The sequence below is a fragment of the Salvelinus namaycush genome, chromosome 41 (assembly GCF_016432855.1).
Source record: "Salvelinus namaycush isolate Seneca chromosome 41, SaNama_1.0, whole genome shotgun sequence".
NCBI lineage: Eukaryota > Metazoa > Chordata > Actinopteri > Salmoniformes > Salmonidae > Salvelinus > Salvelinus namaycush.
In genome coordinates, this window is record NC_052347.1 from 17,310,596 (window position 1) to 17,327,069 (window position 16,474).

Below are 16,474 nucleotides of genomic sequence, written 5' to 3' on the forward strand. Positions count from 1 at the left end.
ATCATGAAGAGGGAGTAATATAGTGGTCTTATCCAGCATGGCTCATGAAGAGGGAGTAATATAGTGGTCTCTGTCCAGCATGGCTCATGAAGAGGGAGTAATATAGTGGTCTTATCCAGCATGGCTCATGAAGAGGGAGTAATATAGTGGTCTCTGTCCAGCATGGCTCATGAAGAGGGAGTAATATAGTGGTCTCTCTATCCAGCATGGATCATGAAGAGGGAGTAATATGGTGGTCTCTGTCCAGCATGGCTCATGAAGAGGGAGTAATATAGTGGTCTTATCCAGCATGGCTCATGAAGAGGGAGTAATATAGTGGTCTCTGTCCAGCATGGCTCATGAAGAGGGAGTAATATAGTGGTCTCTATCCAGCATGGCTCATGAAGAGGGAGTAATATAGTGGTCTCTCTGTCCAGCATGGATCATGAAGAGGGAGTAATATAGTGGTCTCTCTATCCAGCATGGCTCATGAAGAGGGAGTAATATAGTGGTCTTATTCAGCATGGCTCATGAAGAGGGAGTAATATAGTGGTCTCTCTGTCCAGCATGGATCATGAAGAGGGAGTAATATAGTGGTCTTATCCAGCATGGCTCATGAAGAGGGAGTAATATAGTGGTCTCTCTATCCAGCATGGCTCATGAAGAGGGAGTAATATAGTGGTCTCTGTCCAGCATGGATCATGAAGAGGGAGTAATATGGTGGTCTCTGTCCAGCATGGCTCATGAAGAGGGAGTAATATAGTGGTCTTATCCAGCATGGCTCATGAAGAGGGAGTAATATAGTGGTCTCTGTCCAGCATGGATCATGAAGAGGGAGTAATATGGTGGTCTCTGTCCAGCATGGCTCATGAAGAGGGAGTAATATAGTGGTCTCTCTATCCAGCATGGATCATGAAGAGGGAGTAATATAGTGGTCTCTCTATCCAGCATGGCTCATGAAGAGAGAGTAATATAGTGGTCTCTCTATCCAGCATGGATCATGAAGAGGGAGTAATATAGTGGTCTCTATCCAGCATGGCTCATGAAGAGGGAGTAATATAGTGGTCTCTCTATCCAGCATGGCTCATGAAGAGGGAGTAATATAGTGGTCTTATTCAGCATGGCTCATGAAGAGGGAGTAATATAGTGGTCTCTCTGTCCAGCATGGCTCATGAAGAGGGAGTAATATAGTGGTCTCTCTGTCCAGCATGGCTCATGAAGAGGGAGTAATATGGTGGTCTCTGTCCAGCATGGCTCATGAAGAGAGAGTAATATAATGGTCTCTCTGTCCAGCATGGCTCATGAAGAGGGAGTAATATAGTGGTCTCTCTATCCAGCATGGCTCATGAAGAGGGAGTAATATAGTGGTCTCTCTATCCAGCATGGCTCATGAAGAGGGAGTAATATAGTGGTCTCTCTATCCATCATGGTTCATGAAGAGGGAGTAATATAGTGGTCTCTCTATCCAGCATGGCTCATGAAGAGGGAGTAATATAGTGGTCTCTCTATCCAGCATGGTTCATGAAGAGGGAGTAATATAGTGGTCTCTCTATCCAGCATGGCTCATGAAGAGGGAGTAATATAGTGGTCTCTCTATCCAGCATGGCTCATGAAGAGGGAGTAATATAGTGGTCTCTCTCTATCCAGCATGGCTCATGAAGAGAGAGTAATATAGTGGTCTCTATCCAGCATGGCTCATGAAGAGGGAGTAATATAGTGGTCTCTCTATCCAGCATGGCTCATGAAGAGGGAGTAATATAGTGGTCTCTCTATCCAGCATGGCTCATGAAGAGGGAGTAATATAGTGGTCTCTATCCAGCATGGCTCATGAAGAGGGAGTAATATAGTGGTCTCTCTATCCAGCATGGCTCATGAAGAGGGAGTAATATAGTGGTCTCTCTGTCCAGCATGGATCATGAAGAGGGAGTAATATAGTGGTCTTATCCAGCATGGCTCATGAAGAGGGAGTAATATAGTGGTCTCTGTCCAGCATGGCTCATGAAGAGGGAGTAATATAGTGGTCTTATCCAGCATGGCTCATGAAGAGGGAGTAATATAGTGGTCTCTGTCCAGCATGGCTCATGAAGAGGGAGTAATATAGTGGTCTCTCTATCCAGCATGGATCATGAAGAGGGAGTAATATGGTGGTCTCTGTCCAGCATGGCTCATGAAGAGGGAGTAATATAGTGGTCTTATCCAGCATGGCTCATGAAGAGGGAGTAATATAGTGGTCTCTGTCCAGCATGGCTCATGAAGAGGGAGTAATATAGTGGTCTCTATCCAGCATGGCTCATGAAGAGGGAGTAATATAGTGGTCTCTCTGTCCAGCATGGATCATGAAGAGGGAGTAATATAGTGGTCTCTCTATCCAGCATGGCTCATGAAGAGGGAGTAATATAGTGGTCTTATTCAGCATGGCTCATGAAGAGGGAGTAATATAGTGGTCTCTCTGTCCAGCATGGATCATGAAGAGGGAGTAATATAGTGGTCTCTCTATCCAGCATGGCTCATGAAGAGGGAGTAATATAGTGGTCTCTGTCCAGCATGGATCATGAAGAGGGAGTAATATGGTGGTCTCTGTCCAGCATGGCTCATGAAGAGGGAGTAATATAGTGGTCTCTCTATCCAGCATGGATCATGAAGAGGGAGTAATATAGTGGTCTCTCTATCCAGCATGGCTCATGAAGAGAGAGTAATATAGTGGTCTCTCTATCCAGCATGGATCATGAAGAGGGAGTAATATAGTGGTCTCTCTATCCAGCATGGCTCATGAAGAGGGAGTAATATAGTGGTCTCTCTATCCAGCATGGCTCATGAAGAGGGAGTAATATAGTGGTCTTATTCAGCATGGCTCATGAAGAGGGAGTAATATAGTGGTCTCTCTGTCCAGCATGGCTCATGAAGAGGGAGTAATATAGTGGTCTCTCTGTCCAGCATGGCTCATGAAGAGGGAGTAATATGGTGGTCTCTGTCCAGCATGGCTCATGAAGAGAGAGTAATATAATGGTCTCTCTGTCCAGCATGGCTCATGAAGAGGGAGTAATATAGTGGTCTCTCTATCCAGCATGGCTCATGAAGAGGGAGTAATATAGTGGTCTCTCTATCCAGCATGGCTCATGAAGAGGGAGTAATATAGTGGTCTCTCTATCCATCATGGTTCATGAAGAGGGAGTAATATAGTGGTCTCTCTATCCAGCATGGCTCATGAAGAGGGAGTAATATAGTGGTCTCTCTATCCAGCATGGTTCATGAAGAGGGAGTAATATAGTGGTCTCTCTATCCAGCATGGCTCATGAAGAGGGAGTAATATAGTGGTCTCTCTATCCAGCATGGCTCATGAAGAGGGAGTAATATAGTGGTCTCTCTCTATCCAGCATGGCTCATGAAGAGAGAGTAATATAGTGGTCTCTCTATCCAGCATGGCTCATGAAGAGAGAGTAATATAGTGGTCTCTCTATCCAGCATGGCTCATGAAGAGGGAGTGATATAGTGGTCTCTCTATCCATTATGGCTCATGAAGAGAGAGTAATATAGTGGTCTCTCTATCCAGCATGGCTCATGAAGAGGGAGTAATATAGTGGTCTCTGTCCAGCATGGCTCATGAAGAGGGAGTAATATAGTGGTCTCTCTATCCAGCATGGCTCATGAAGAGGGATTAATATAGTGGTCTCTCTATCCAGCATGGCTCATGAAGAGGGAGTAATATGATGCTGGTCTCTGTTCAGCATGGCTCATGAAGAGGGAGTAATATAGTGGTCTCTCTATCCAGCATGGCTCATGAAGAGAGAGTAATATAGTGGTCTCTCTATCCAGCATGGCTCATGAAGAGGGAGTGATATAGTGGTCTCTCTATCCAGCATGGCTCATGAAGAGGGAGTAATATAGTGGTCTCTCTATCCAGCATGGCTCATGAAGAGGGAGTAATGTAATGGTCTCTCTATCCAGCATGGCTCATGAAGAGGGAGTAATATAGTGGTCTCTCTATCCAGCATGGCTCATGAAGAGGGGGTAATATAGTGGTCTCTCTATCCAGCATGGCTCATGAAGAGGGAGTGATATAGTGGTCTCTCTATCCAGCATGGCTCATGAAGAGGGAGTGATATAGTGGTCTCTCTATCCAGCATGGCTCATGAAGAGGGAGTAATATAGTGGTCTCTCTATCCAGCATTGCTCATGAAGAGGGAGTAATATAGTTGTCTCTCTATCCAGCATGGCTCATGAAGAGGGAGTAATATAGTGGTCTCTCTATCCAGCATGGCTCATGAAGAGGGAGTAATATAGTGGTCTCTCTATCCAGCATTGCTCATGAAGAGGGAGTAATGTGGTGTTCTCTATCCAGCATGGCTCATGAAGAGGGAGTAATATAGTGGTCTCTCTATCCAGCATGGCTCATGAAGAGGGAGTAATGTGGTGGTCTCTATCCAGCATGGCTCATGAAGAGGGAGTAATATAGTGGTCTCTCTATCCAGCATTGCTCATGAAGAGGGAGTAATATAGTGGTCTCTCTATCCAGCATGGCTCATGAAGACGGAGTAATATAGTGGTCTCTCTATCCAGCATGGCTCATGAAGAGGGAGTAATATAGTGGTCTCTCTATCCAGCATGGCTCATGAAGAGGGAGTAATATAGTGGTCTCTCTATCCAGCATGGCTCATGAAGACGGAGTAATATAGTGGTCTCTCTATCCAGCATGGCTCATGAAGAGGGAGTAATATGGTGGTCTCTCTATCCAGCATGGCTCATGAAGAGGGAGTAATATAGTGGTCTCTCTATCCAGCATTGCTCATGAAGAGGGAGTAATATAGTGTTCTCTCTATCCAGCATGGCTCATGAAGAGGGAGTAATATAGTGGTCTCTCTATCCAGCATGGCTCATGAAGAGGGAGTAATATAGTGGTCTCTCTATCCAGCATGGCTCATGAATAGGGAGTAATGTGGTGGTCTCTATCCAGCATGGCTCATGAAGAGGGAGTAATATAGTGGTCTCTCTATCCAGCATGGCTCATGAAGAGGGAGTAATATAGTGGTCTCTCTATCCAGCATGGCTCATGAAGACGGAGTAATATAGTGGTCTCTCTATCCAGCATGGCTCATGAAGAGGGAGTAATATGGTGGTCTCTCTATCCAGCATGGCTCATGAAGAGGGAGTAATATAGTGGTCTCTCTATCCAGCATGGCTCATGAAGAGGGAGTAATATAGTGGTCTCTCTATCCAGCATGGCTCATGAAGAGGGAGTAATATAGTGGTCTCTCTATCCAGCATGGCTCATGAAGACGGAGTAATATAGTGGTCTCTCTATCCAGCATGGCTCATGAAGAGGGAGTAATATGGTGGTCTCTCTATCCAGCATGGCTCATGAAGAGGGAGTAATATAGTGGTCTCTCTATCCAGCATTGCTCATGAAGAGGGAGTAATATAGTGTTCTCTCTATCCAGCATGGCTCATGAAGAGGGAGTAATATAGTGGTCTCTCTATCCAGCATGGCTCATGAAGAGGGAGTAATATAGTGGTCTCTCTATCCAGCATGGCTCATGAATAGGGAGTAATGTGGTGGTCTCTATCCAGCATGGCTCATGAAGAGGGAGTAATATAGTGGTCTCTCTATCCAGCATTGCTCATGAAATGGGTCTCCAGGAGAGCCAATGAAAGGTATGGGATCAGCTCCTGCACAGGCCAGTCAAAGCCCTTCTCTGTCCCATTACTCCAATGGTGGAACCAGTTTCCCCCTGATGCTAGTACAGCAGAGTCCCTTTTTTTATTATTATTGTATTTTACTACTAGCACTAACTTTGCTGATAACTTCAAGGGATCCTATTATGGTCTCTGTGCATTGTGGGAGCAATGAGCCATCTGCAATCTATTTGGGCTCCAACTCCATTCAAATTAAACGGCCAGCAGCTTCATGGGGAAAAGAAAAAGACCCCAAACTGTTTCTATTAGACAAAGTGCTGAGATCTTGATTCACTGTATTATCTGAGTTCACTGACAAAAGCTTCTCTCCATAAATTTGTCTAAGAATGTGTCCACGAAGCACTCTGAATGAATAGGGCTTTTTTATGTACAGTATAGGCATTTTTATTCAGAATTCATAAGGAGCAGCCATTTTACAAGGCTGGATTACATTAAATCCTAAGTGGAGGAGAGGAGATACTGACATTACCATGAAGCCACATCGAGTCCTACTAGCCGTACACATACACACACGTCAGTTTTTTATGTTTTGGGAATGGACGTTCTCCCTCTCTCTTTCATCTCTGTCTCTGTCCCTCCCTCTCTCACTTCCTCCATCTTGTCTGGCTAACATGCTTGTCCTTAATTTGCCTCTCCTGCACAATCTCTCATTCTCTATCCCTCTGTGACTTACACACTCACATACTATCTCCTCCCTTCTCCCACCCGTCTTCCCCCATTGACTTACGCTTTCTTTTGTTCTTGCTATAACCATGCCTCTTCCCGCTTATATGCCCCCTCTCCTCTACTTTCTCATCTCTTTCCTCTTCCTCTCGCTCTCTCTCTGTCTGTCTCTCTACGTTCTCTCCCTCTTCTGTTGTTTTTGCTTGCTCTCATGAATGCAGAACATCTCTCTCCCTCTATCTCTCCTTCCCTTTTCATCCCTCCTTCTCTATGTATCTCTCTCTCTCTCTGTCTTAGAATGCAGGATTTGTGATGAAAGGAGGGAAGTGCTGTTGACATCACTGAAATCTAATTGACAGTGTGGCTGTGGTGTCCGTCCATACGAGAGTCCCAGCTCACTGCGGGGGAAGAGGCATTTGTGGGCCACACTCCTAATGAGCTCCTTACCACTGGATTCTCTGTGGCTTCAACAGCCATCCTCTCTTCATCCCTCTATCCCCGTCTCCCCATCCTGACAGTGGAGAGTTCAAGTCTGGAGTGGCTAGACGTGCCCTTGAAGAGTCAAGTCCTTTCTTGGCAGCCTAACAGAGTTGGACATTCCATGGTGACGTCATGGAGGGTTAACTCTCCGCGCCCACCGCAGTGAGAGGAGAGCAAGGCTCCGGCAACACGGCTCGCATCATAGGCTGGGTTTCCCATGCTCTGTCGCTGAAGGTTACATTGTGTCATATCTGAAATGAAGCCAGAGGAGGGAGAGATTTCTCACACTCTAATTGTGTGTGTGATTCTCTCTCTCTACCCTCCCTTTCGCTGTTTCTCCCCTCTCCTACTGTGTGTCAATATCTGCATTTTAGCATGCAAGAAATTAGCCTCTCACTCTGAGAGTGTCTCCCTCTCTCTGTGTCCCTCTCCCTCTATCCCTCCATTCCCTTATCTCTCTCCCGCCCTCTCTCGGGGGGCGGAGGAACATACTGTCCCCTTCTGGCTGGGAATACGAAGAGACCATCCTCTTCTCTGGGCTGTCTTTGTGTCTAAGTACAGCAGTCTCCAAGGTTACATAACCTCGCATCAAATCAACAATGACCTTTATCTGACTTTAGCAGCTAGTGTTCTGGGACAGAGCACCCCATGGGACCGTCAGGCACGTCACCTGAAGACTCGCCTCGTATCCCCAACGAAAAGGCCACCGCAAGGCTCGGTTGAGCATGGCTGGAAACTGTTCAGCTGAAGAGTGACCCCACAAGGTTAGCTGTACAAGACTGTGTGTGTGTGTGTGTGTGTGTGTGTGTGTGTGTGTGTGTGTGTGTGTGTGTGTGTGTGTGTGTGTGTGTGTGTGTGTGTGTGCGTGTGCGTGTGCGTGTGCGTGTGCGTGTGCGCGTGTGCGTGTGCGCGTGTGCGTGTGCGTGTGAGAGAGAGAGATGGCCTCTTGTTTATGCTGACCAGAGAGTTGCTGACTGTGCTCACCTAGGTTATTTTTGGGTCAGGGTGAGGTGAGAGGTTACAGATAGCTAGGCATGGCTCCTCTACAAGACATGTCACAAGGACAAATGAACACTGAGTTCAAAATGACAAATTCAAAAATCACTACATCGTCACAACAAAAGCCATACTCAAAACAGAGGGAGGAAACAATAGTTAAGTGCGCAATCTGTACTTTCACAAAAGCGTTTGAAACAGTAGTAGAAAAGAAACAGGTTCCTCATGAAGAAACAGTAGCGGAAAAGAAACAGGTTCCTCATGAAGAAACAGTAGTAGAAAAGAAACAGGTTCCTCGTGAAGAAACAGTAGCAGAAAAGAAACAGGTTCCTCATGAAGAAACAGTAGTAGAAAAGAAACAGGTTCCTCGTGAAGAAACAGTAGCAGAAAAGAAACAGGTTCCTCATGAAGAAACAGTAGTAGAAAAGAAACAGGTTCCTCGTGAAGAAACAGTAGTAGAAAAGAAACAGGTTCCTCGTGAAGAAACAGTAGTAGAAAAGAAACAGGTTCCTCATGAAGAAACAGTAGTAGAAAAGAAACAGGTTCCTCGTGAAGAAACAGTAGTAGAAAAGAAACAGGTTCCTCGTGAAGAAACAGTAGTAGAAAAGAAACAGGTTCCTCATGAAGAAACAGTAGTAGAAAAGAAACAGGTTCCTCATAAAGAAACAGTAGTAGAAAAGAAACAGGTTCCTCATAAAGAAACAGTAGTAAAAAAGAAACAGGTTCCTCGTGAAGAAACAGTAGTAGAAAAGAAACAGGTTCCTCATAAAGAAACAGTAGAACCACTAGACAGCATGACAGGGATTTTTAAAAAGGCAATGGAGGAAATGGGCCATGATATCCTACCCATCCTGCACTCTGGTGGTGAGAGGCAGTACTTAATGCAGGGAGGAAGGGCACTCCTGCTCCTATAAGCTTGGGGAAGAAAGGAAAGCTGTGTCCATGGGAACGGGCTTGGAATACTGATGCCACAGTGCAGGGGTGCATTGGAGCTGCAGTCTATTCTGGCAAGCTCAGGCTAAGGCCTTAGGTATTCTCATTACAGCTGTCCTCTAAATGTCTGAAGGCTATCATCAAATCTTGCCTTTTTGTCAAAACTATTTGTCACTATTATTCGATTGTGAATATCTTAAAGATAATAATACAACATTGATCAAATAGCAGCAGTGAAAAAGTCTCTCATCATGTCCACATTACGTTTGTCACTAAGCTTGTCCAAGTCCCCAGTCAGTCCTTCTGGTCCCCATAAGGGATTGTATGATTTGTGACCCACTGTCTCTAAATGTTGAAAGTAAAGAGACATTAGACTAAAATGCACCATGAACTCGTTCTTTTCCTCCACTGGTAATGGCCGTGGCCAAACTTGGAGGTGGTGTCGATGAACTTGAGGTCGATCTTCTCCAGGGCAAGATGGCTCGACTGCACCAACAGAGACTGAAAACAGAAGTTAATCAATATGACATTTTGCAACCACACATGCCTTTCACATATATAGGTGTATGATTTGTGATCTGCCATCTACTAATGAGCTTCCATGTTTTTATTCTTCAACTGTCTTCAACAGTTCATGTTTCAACATGTTGAAATATAGTACTGTATCGTCCCTCTATTACCTGCTGGATGAGGGACGGGGCAGTCAGGGCCTCCTTCAGACAGACAGACTCCTGACCCCATCTTCTCCATGGGACCTGATCCTGAGTGTGAGGTCCTCCCTGATGGTCTGTCTCCCTGGCTGTCAGACTCCCTGCCATAGTGCCGCAGTCAGTTCCCTCACCCTGCAGGACAACACTGACTCTCTGCCAGCCTATCTGCCAGGCCCAGGCCAGGACACCCCTGACACACCTACACACAGGCATATGTATTCACCCCCTTTGCCTATGTATTAACCCCCTTTGCACATGTATTCACCCCCTTTGCTATGAAGCCCCTAAATAAGATCTGGTGCAACCAATTACCTTCAGAAGTCACATAATTAGTTAAATAAAGTCCACCTGTGTGCAATCTAAGTGTCACATGATCTCAGTATATATACAACTGTTCTGAAAGGCCCCAGAGTCTGCAACACCACTAAGCGAGGGGCACCACCAAGGAAGCGGCACCATGAAGACCAAGGAGCTCTCAAAACAGGTCAGGGACAAAGTTCTGGAGAAGTACAGATCAGGGTTGGGTTATAGAAAAATATCAGAAACTTTGAACATCCCACGGAGCGCCATTAAATCCATTATTAAAAAATGGAAATAATATGGCACCACAATAAACCTGCCAAGGCAAGGAGGGTATTAATCAGAGAGGCAACAAAGAGACCAAAGATAACCCTGAAGGAGCTGCAAAGCTCCACAGCGGAGAGTGGAGTATCTGTCCATAGGACCACTTTAAGCCGTACACTCCACAGAGTTGGGCTTTACGGAAGAGTGGCCAGAAACAATCCATTGCTTAAAGAAAAAAATAAGAAAACACGTTTGGTGTTCGCCAAAAGACATGTGGAGACTCCCCAGACATATGGAAGAAGGTACTCTGGTCAGAATATAATATAGCTTTTTGGCCATCAAGGAAAATGCTATGTCTGGCGCAAACTCAACACCTCTCATTACCCCAAGAATACCATACCATGTTTTTCATCGACAGGGGCTGGGAAACTGGTCAGAATTTAAGGAATGATGGATGGTGCTAAATACAGGGACATTCTTGGCATTCTGGTTTCAGTCTTCCAGAGAATTGAGATTGAGACGCAGGTCCACCTTCCAGCAGGACAATGACCCTAAGCATACTGCTAATGCAACACTTGAGTGGTTTACGGGGAAACGTAAATGCCTAGGAATGGCCTAGTCAAAGCCCAGACCTCAATCCAATTGAGAATCTGTGGTATGACTTAAAGATTGCAGTACACCAGCAGAACCCATCCAACTTGAAGGAGCTGGAGCAGTTTTGCCTTGAAGAATGGGCAAAAATCCCAGTGGCTAGATGTGCCAAGCTGGTAGAGACATACCCCAAGAGACTTGCAGCTGTAATTGCTGCAAAAGGTGGCTCTACAAAGTATTGCCTTTGGGGGGGGGTGAATAGTTATGCACGCTCAAGTTTTCTGTTTTTTTTGTCTTATTTCTTGTTTGTTTCACAATAAAAAATATTTTGCATTTTCAAAGTGGTAGGCATGTTGTGTAAATCAAATGATATAACCCCACAAAAAAATATATTTTAATTTCATGTTGTAAGGCAACAAAATAGGAAAAATGCTAAGGGGGGTGAATACTTTCGCAAGCCACTTTACCACTTTACTTTTTTGGATACCACGAAATTGGATAGAAAAAGGGGTAAAAAAAATAAGAATAGCAGAGGCAGAAATGTGCTGTTTCATATTTGATAAAGCGCGGAGAAGGTACTTCGGAGCAGATGGAGAGATTCTTCCAGAAAGAGGCCATTACCTGAACAGTTGACCTCACCTCCATTAGAAAGGCAGGAAGTAATGAGTTCTGTATTTTACAGTGTTACTGGCTGATTTGGAGAAAGAAGTGATATTATGTATACGAGCGCTGTAGGTGTTGGGACTGGACGTATCTGTGCTTGCACTGCAGTGAGGGTCAGTGCCTCTGGAGGTTATTATTACATAACACAGGCCATCTCCATGACTCTCCCTCCAGATACAATGACATACTGCTCTGCCTCTCTGTCTTTCTCACTAACAGTCATCCCAGACACTGCATCACTTCTTTCAGTGGATGCATAATGTTCATTTCACATTCTTTGGGATTTGTTTCCCCTCCTTGGACCTCAATGACGAGAAATGCTTCCGTTGGGGAAAGTTTTGAAAAACTGAAATGTGCTATTATGTGAACAATGCTCCAAAGACTTAAAGTAGCACTCCAGTCTCATTCTCACCTCATTGAACACCTGATTTATTTAACAAAAGGCACATCTCAATAGGTGGTCCAGGTATGTCTGACATGGCACAAGTGGGGGTGTTCTCTATTGCTCTTCTATTGTTCCTCGAGCAAGGGGAAGGCCAATGGACTTCCCATCAAACCAACTCCTTGAATGCCCTCCTCCATGTAGTTTGTAGTTGTGTCTAAAAAACACTATTTTAATCAAAACATATTTGTTTACCCTTTAGTGTGTGTATTTTACTGTCTTTATACTTGGGATATCACTTTAACAGGAAAAGTTTTTAAAAATCACTGGAGGACATCTTTAAGTTAAAAGGACATATTACCCCCTCAGTGACAAGGTACTAACTCCAGGGGGCAAACACTGAAAAGGTCTTCAAATTGGTGGCAAGATGTGGAACCATTCTTGCCCATGAGGGCTGGTCGTCAACAGGCAGTATGCACAGCCAAAATTGGCTGTATAAAAATCATGAACCTTTGCCTTCATTTTAAACTGCATTATTTAACTTCTTGTGTAACGTGACCAAATTCACATAACAAAAGCAAGTCTAACTCACATTTCTGAGTGCCTCTAAGGGGTAGCTCTGTTCTGTGCCCCATTTCTATGCATCTATTCAGTTTGAGTCTTTGTACACCAGTGTCAGACAATATCACAGCGGTTTAGGTGGTACAAACAGTATCTACACAACGTTGTCACAAAAATAAGCAGGTCGAATTTCCCCCCGAAAGCTGCTGGTGGTCAACTGTCCTACTTATCAGGTCACTCAACTTAATTTGATCAAGCCACACGCAGCAAATAAGCATTCCATTTTTTTGGTTGAACAAATTCACGCATTGACCGATACAAAAACACAACTTGCTGGGCCCTGTTAGGCCTTGCATCGCCTCAGATTAAAGTTTGAGATGCATATCATAAGAAACGAGAAAGGAGTTTTCACTTGTTTTATTATTAAACAACTCCGCAGTGCAGTACTCATACCACCAGACAGAGCTAGAGGACATGGCATTTAGGCGGTCTCTTCCTTGGCAATGCGGTCCTTCTTGAGTGGTCCCTGTAGACAGAAAGGACAAGTGGTCAGTGACAATGCATATAGAGAGTTTAATAAGCAACCTCTACGCCATCTGTGGCTCCAGGGGTGATGTTCCCAGAGAGTGAACAGGGAACAGCAAAAAAATGATGCCGCTCCCCTGCCTCACTGAAGTTTGATCTAGCACCTGAATGGAACCCAAATTCATACCAAGAGTGAACCAGGTTACGATAAGTGCACTATGGGCATAGGGGACTGTGCTGCAATGCCGGTTGTATGTGAACTAGGGTGGGTCCACTACATTGATCCAGGGGACTTGTGAAACAGTGAAGACAAGGGAAGAGACAAGTAAATGTCACAGAAAATGAACACACCATGAACGCCTTCTTTTCCTCCAATGTCTGGAAGCGGCCGTGGCCAAACTTGGAGGTGGTGTCGATGAACTTGAGGTCGATCTTCTCCGTGGCACGACGGCTCGACTGCACCAACAGAGACTGAAAACAGAAGAATATATATATATTTTAAAAGATCCGTGATGCATTCCTTTAACTGGCCATACAGGACAACAATATTTAGCGCATTGTCCATCTGGTATGAAACTAATGCCCTAGCGTCAGTACACGTCAGAACTCTACATGCAACAGGGACAGCACACCGCCATTCGTTCAGCCCAGGGAGGGAACTACCCATATTTAATATGTACCTAAATGCCAACGCATTGGAATAAGCATGTATAAGATGGAATTGCCCCTTTCCTCACCTTACGCAGGGTTAGCACCCTCTTCTTGACTCCAATCGTGCAGCCCTTCAGCATGACGAAGTCATTGGTCACCTCTCCGTAGTGGACGAAGCCACCCAAAGGGGTGATGCTCTTGTTGGACAGATCGTACTCAGTGGCAGCGTTGTTCTTCACCAGCTTGCCGTCCTTGGTGTGGTAGCCCTGGCCGATCTTGTAGATCTTTTTGTTGATCTCTGTGCGGTGGTGGTATCCCTTCTGACCAGCGCGGGCCACAGAGAAGGCCACACGGGAGGGATGCCAGGCACCGATACAGGCCACCTTACGCAGACCACGATGGGTCTTACGGGGGAGCTTCTTTGTGTGCCAACGGCTGGTGACACCTAAAGGGGACATTTCAATGTTTAGTACCTGAGGACTTGGCATGAATAACTGAAGCTTGGTTAACTACATGGTCATTAGTGGGTTGTGGTCTCAGAAGGAAGGCAGCATGGAATGTATCCTCATGCGTGTCGGACGCCATGCCTGACGCAGTGTTCCGTGGTCTCATCACAGACGCAAAGCCCTTAAGACACATACCTTTGTATCCGTGACCCTTTGTGACACCGATGACGTCGATCATCTCATCCTGGGTGAAGACGTTGGTGATGGGGATAGACTGCTCCAGCTTCTCACGGGCCCAGTCCACCTTGTCAGAGATGGAGCCTCCATTGAGCTGCACCTCCATCAAGTGGGACTTCTTCTGCTTCAGGGGCAGCAGCCTCATCTGGAGGGGGAGGAGAGAGGCAGGTGAGCCTGCTAGTCCTGGGACAAGGACCAGTATAGCTAGTACAAACACTATGTATTCAACCCAAAATTGGGTTAAAATGTGATACAAGGGACATTGTCTCAGAAGGAAGGCAGCATGGAATGTATCCTCATGCGTGTCGGACGTCATGCCTGACGCAGTGTTCCGTGGTCTCATCACAGACAAAGGGAGATCTGATTCATTAAAACTATGGGGCATTGCAGGGAGCGTATTCTATCCTGCTCAGACTCACCTGAGTGTGGGCGATGATGCGGACGACCTGGCAGTACTTCTTCATGGAGGCGAAGTCCTTCTCCAGCTGCTTCTTGCCCTCGTCATCCTGCCACTTCTTGCAGTACTTTGTGAAGGCCTTCTTCTTGGACTTGTACCTGAGATCATGCAGCGTGACCGGAGGGTAGGGAAGAAGAGGCAAACGGGTTGGCACAGGTCCTTCATAACCCCAGGGGGTCAGCGGAAGAACACTGCACTCAGCTGCTCACCCAGCCTTCACAGGGGCGAAGGGGGCAGTTACAGCTTCAGAAGGGGTTTCGGCTCATGGCGCGGTTTCTAAGAAGCACTTTCCACCGGCCAGAGGAGCCTGGAGCTCATCAGTACACGAGGCACCCGAGCGGAGCTGCCACCAGGGGGGGCACCGGATGTTAAGACTCACTCACAAAAACACTACATGTTTTATACGTCGAGCAATATGCTTCAAAGCTCATATTTAAACGTAATTATACACTATATTCAACCAATAGTCAAAATGTCTATTATTCATGTGTACATTGACTCACCAGTTCCTGTAGAAACGACGCTTGCACTCATCACTGATGTGCTCAGCGAAGATGGTCTTGAAGGAACGCAGGCCACGGGGGGTCTCGACATAGCCCACAACACCCACCACAACCATGGGAGGCGTCTCCACAATGGTCACAGCCTCAACCACTTCCTTCTTGTTCACCTCTGTAGGAAAATAGTAGTCAGGTATAAAGGTTTGTAATACAGGAGTTCCACAGTAGACTTAAAAATTGCAAAATGTCAATGCTCATTGGCTGCGCTCAGTGCTCGACATTCATCAAGGGTTTGACCCAATATGTCCGCCCGTCGAGGGGATCATCATAGGCAGAAAAAAAACAGTAATGCAAGACGAAAACTAATATGGTTCGTTTATGTATTCATAAATCCCTGAGCAATATTCACCAGGTCAATTAAACTAACAAAACAGAATGAAGCCAAATACTCACTTGAGCCAGGTCTGTCGACTTCACGCACGATGTGAGTCATGCCAGCCTTGTAGCCAAGGAAGGCAGTCAAGTGGACTGGCTTGCTGGGGTCATCCTTGGGGAAACTCTTCACCTTACCACGGTGACGTCTGCTCCTCTTACGGGGCAGGAAGCCCAGGGATCCGTGGCGTGGAGCCGAAAATTTACGGTGGGACTGTGAAGACAACGCAATTCAGCACATTGTCCATGAGGCATACAAAACGATATGAACGCACTTGAGTCAGTATGTCAGAACTCGACATTGAACAGGAACAGCACGAGGCCAACCATTCTGTCCGCCCGTCGAGGGAATCGTCACCCATATTCAATGATTTGTACCTATAAGTAGGTTAATCAATAACCGGAGTAGCAACCTCAATAAATCCCAACTGACGATGTAAACAGCGTCTTGGAATAAACATGTGTAACGTTAGAGGTTCGGAGGACCTCGACGAACTACTGTTGGGCGGGCTAATGGGTGTCAGGCCTCATAAGGTAAAGCCCGTTAACCGTAGAAACTTAACTAGCACGTTGTCAGTTTTAAACACGTTTGATTGTGAACTAACGTTACAAAATGTTTATTTAAAATGTATTTGAGTAACGAAGCATGCTAGGCCTCAGTGTATCAGCCATTTTAAACTACCAGTATGCCAACGATTACTGCATACATTCATTCTGTAATAATCTAAGACCATGTTATTATGCTAAGGTCTAACATCATACAACTGTATTAATTACATATAGACACATCTTACCTATTGATTTAGAGGGGTAAACATAAGGATTGCGAAGATGCAAAAAGGATTGAAACCGCAAGTCTCAAATAAGAAGGACGAACTCACCATTTTGTCTCAGAGCCGATTGAAAAAGAGGCCTTTGTAAGGGGGATGTTTGGTATTTATACAAGGCCGTGACTCGTCACGTGATTAACGTCGCCAACCAGCTTCCTGGCTTCGCCTTCCTGCTGTATAAAC

The 16,474-nt window shown here is 45.6% G+C and overlaps 1 protein-coding gene and 3 non-coding genes across 4 annotated transcripts; all 4 read right to left on the reverse strand.

Moving 5' to 3' along the window:
• Positions 1–12,615: 12,615 nt before the first annotated feature.
• On the reverse strand, positions 12,616–16,451 carry LOC120034601 (60S ribosomal protein L3-like). Its single transcript, XM_038981205.1, has 8 exons — positions 16,343–16,451; positions 15,483–15,675; positions 15,033–15,201; positions 14,492–14,627; positions 14,031–14,217; positions 13,476–13,834; positions 13,090–13,209; positions 12,616–12,739 (listed from the first exon to the last, which is right to left on the reverse strand). The coding sequence occupies exons 1-8, from the start codon at positions 16,343–16,345 to the stop codon at positions 12,695–12,697; spliced, it is 1,212 nt and encodes a 403-aa protein (XP_038837133.1). The 5' UTR covers positions 16,346–16,451; the 3' UTR covers positions 12,616–12,694.
• On the reverse strand, positions 12,825–12,955 carry LOC120034622. Its single transcript, XR_005474062.1, has one exon. It is a non-coding gene; the product is annotated as a small nucleolar RNA SNORA54 (small nucleolar RNA).
• LOC120034624 lies at positions 13,919–14,013 on the reverse strand. Its single transcript, XR_005474064.1, has one exon. It is a non-coding gene; the product is annotated as a small nucleolar RNA U83B (small nucleolar RNA).
• On the reverse strand, positions 14,333–14,426 carry LOC120034623. Its single transcript, XR_005474063.1, has one exon. It is a non-coding gene; the product is annotated as a small nucleolar RNA U83B (small nucleolar RNA).
• Positions 16,452–16,474: the final 23 nt, after the last annotated feature.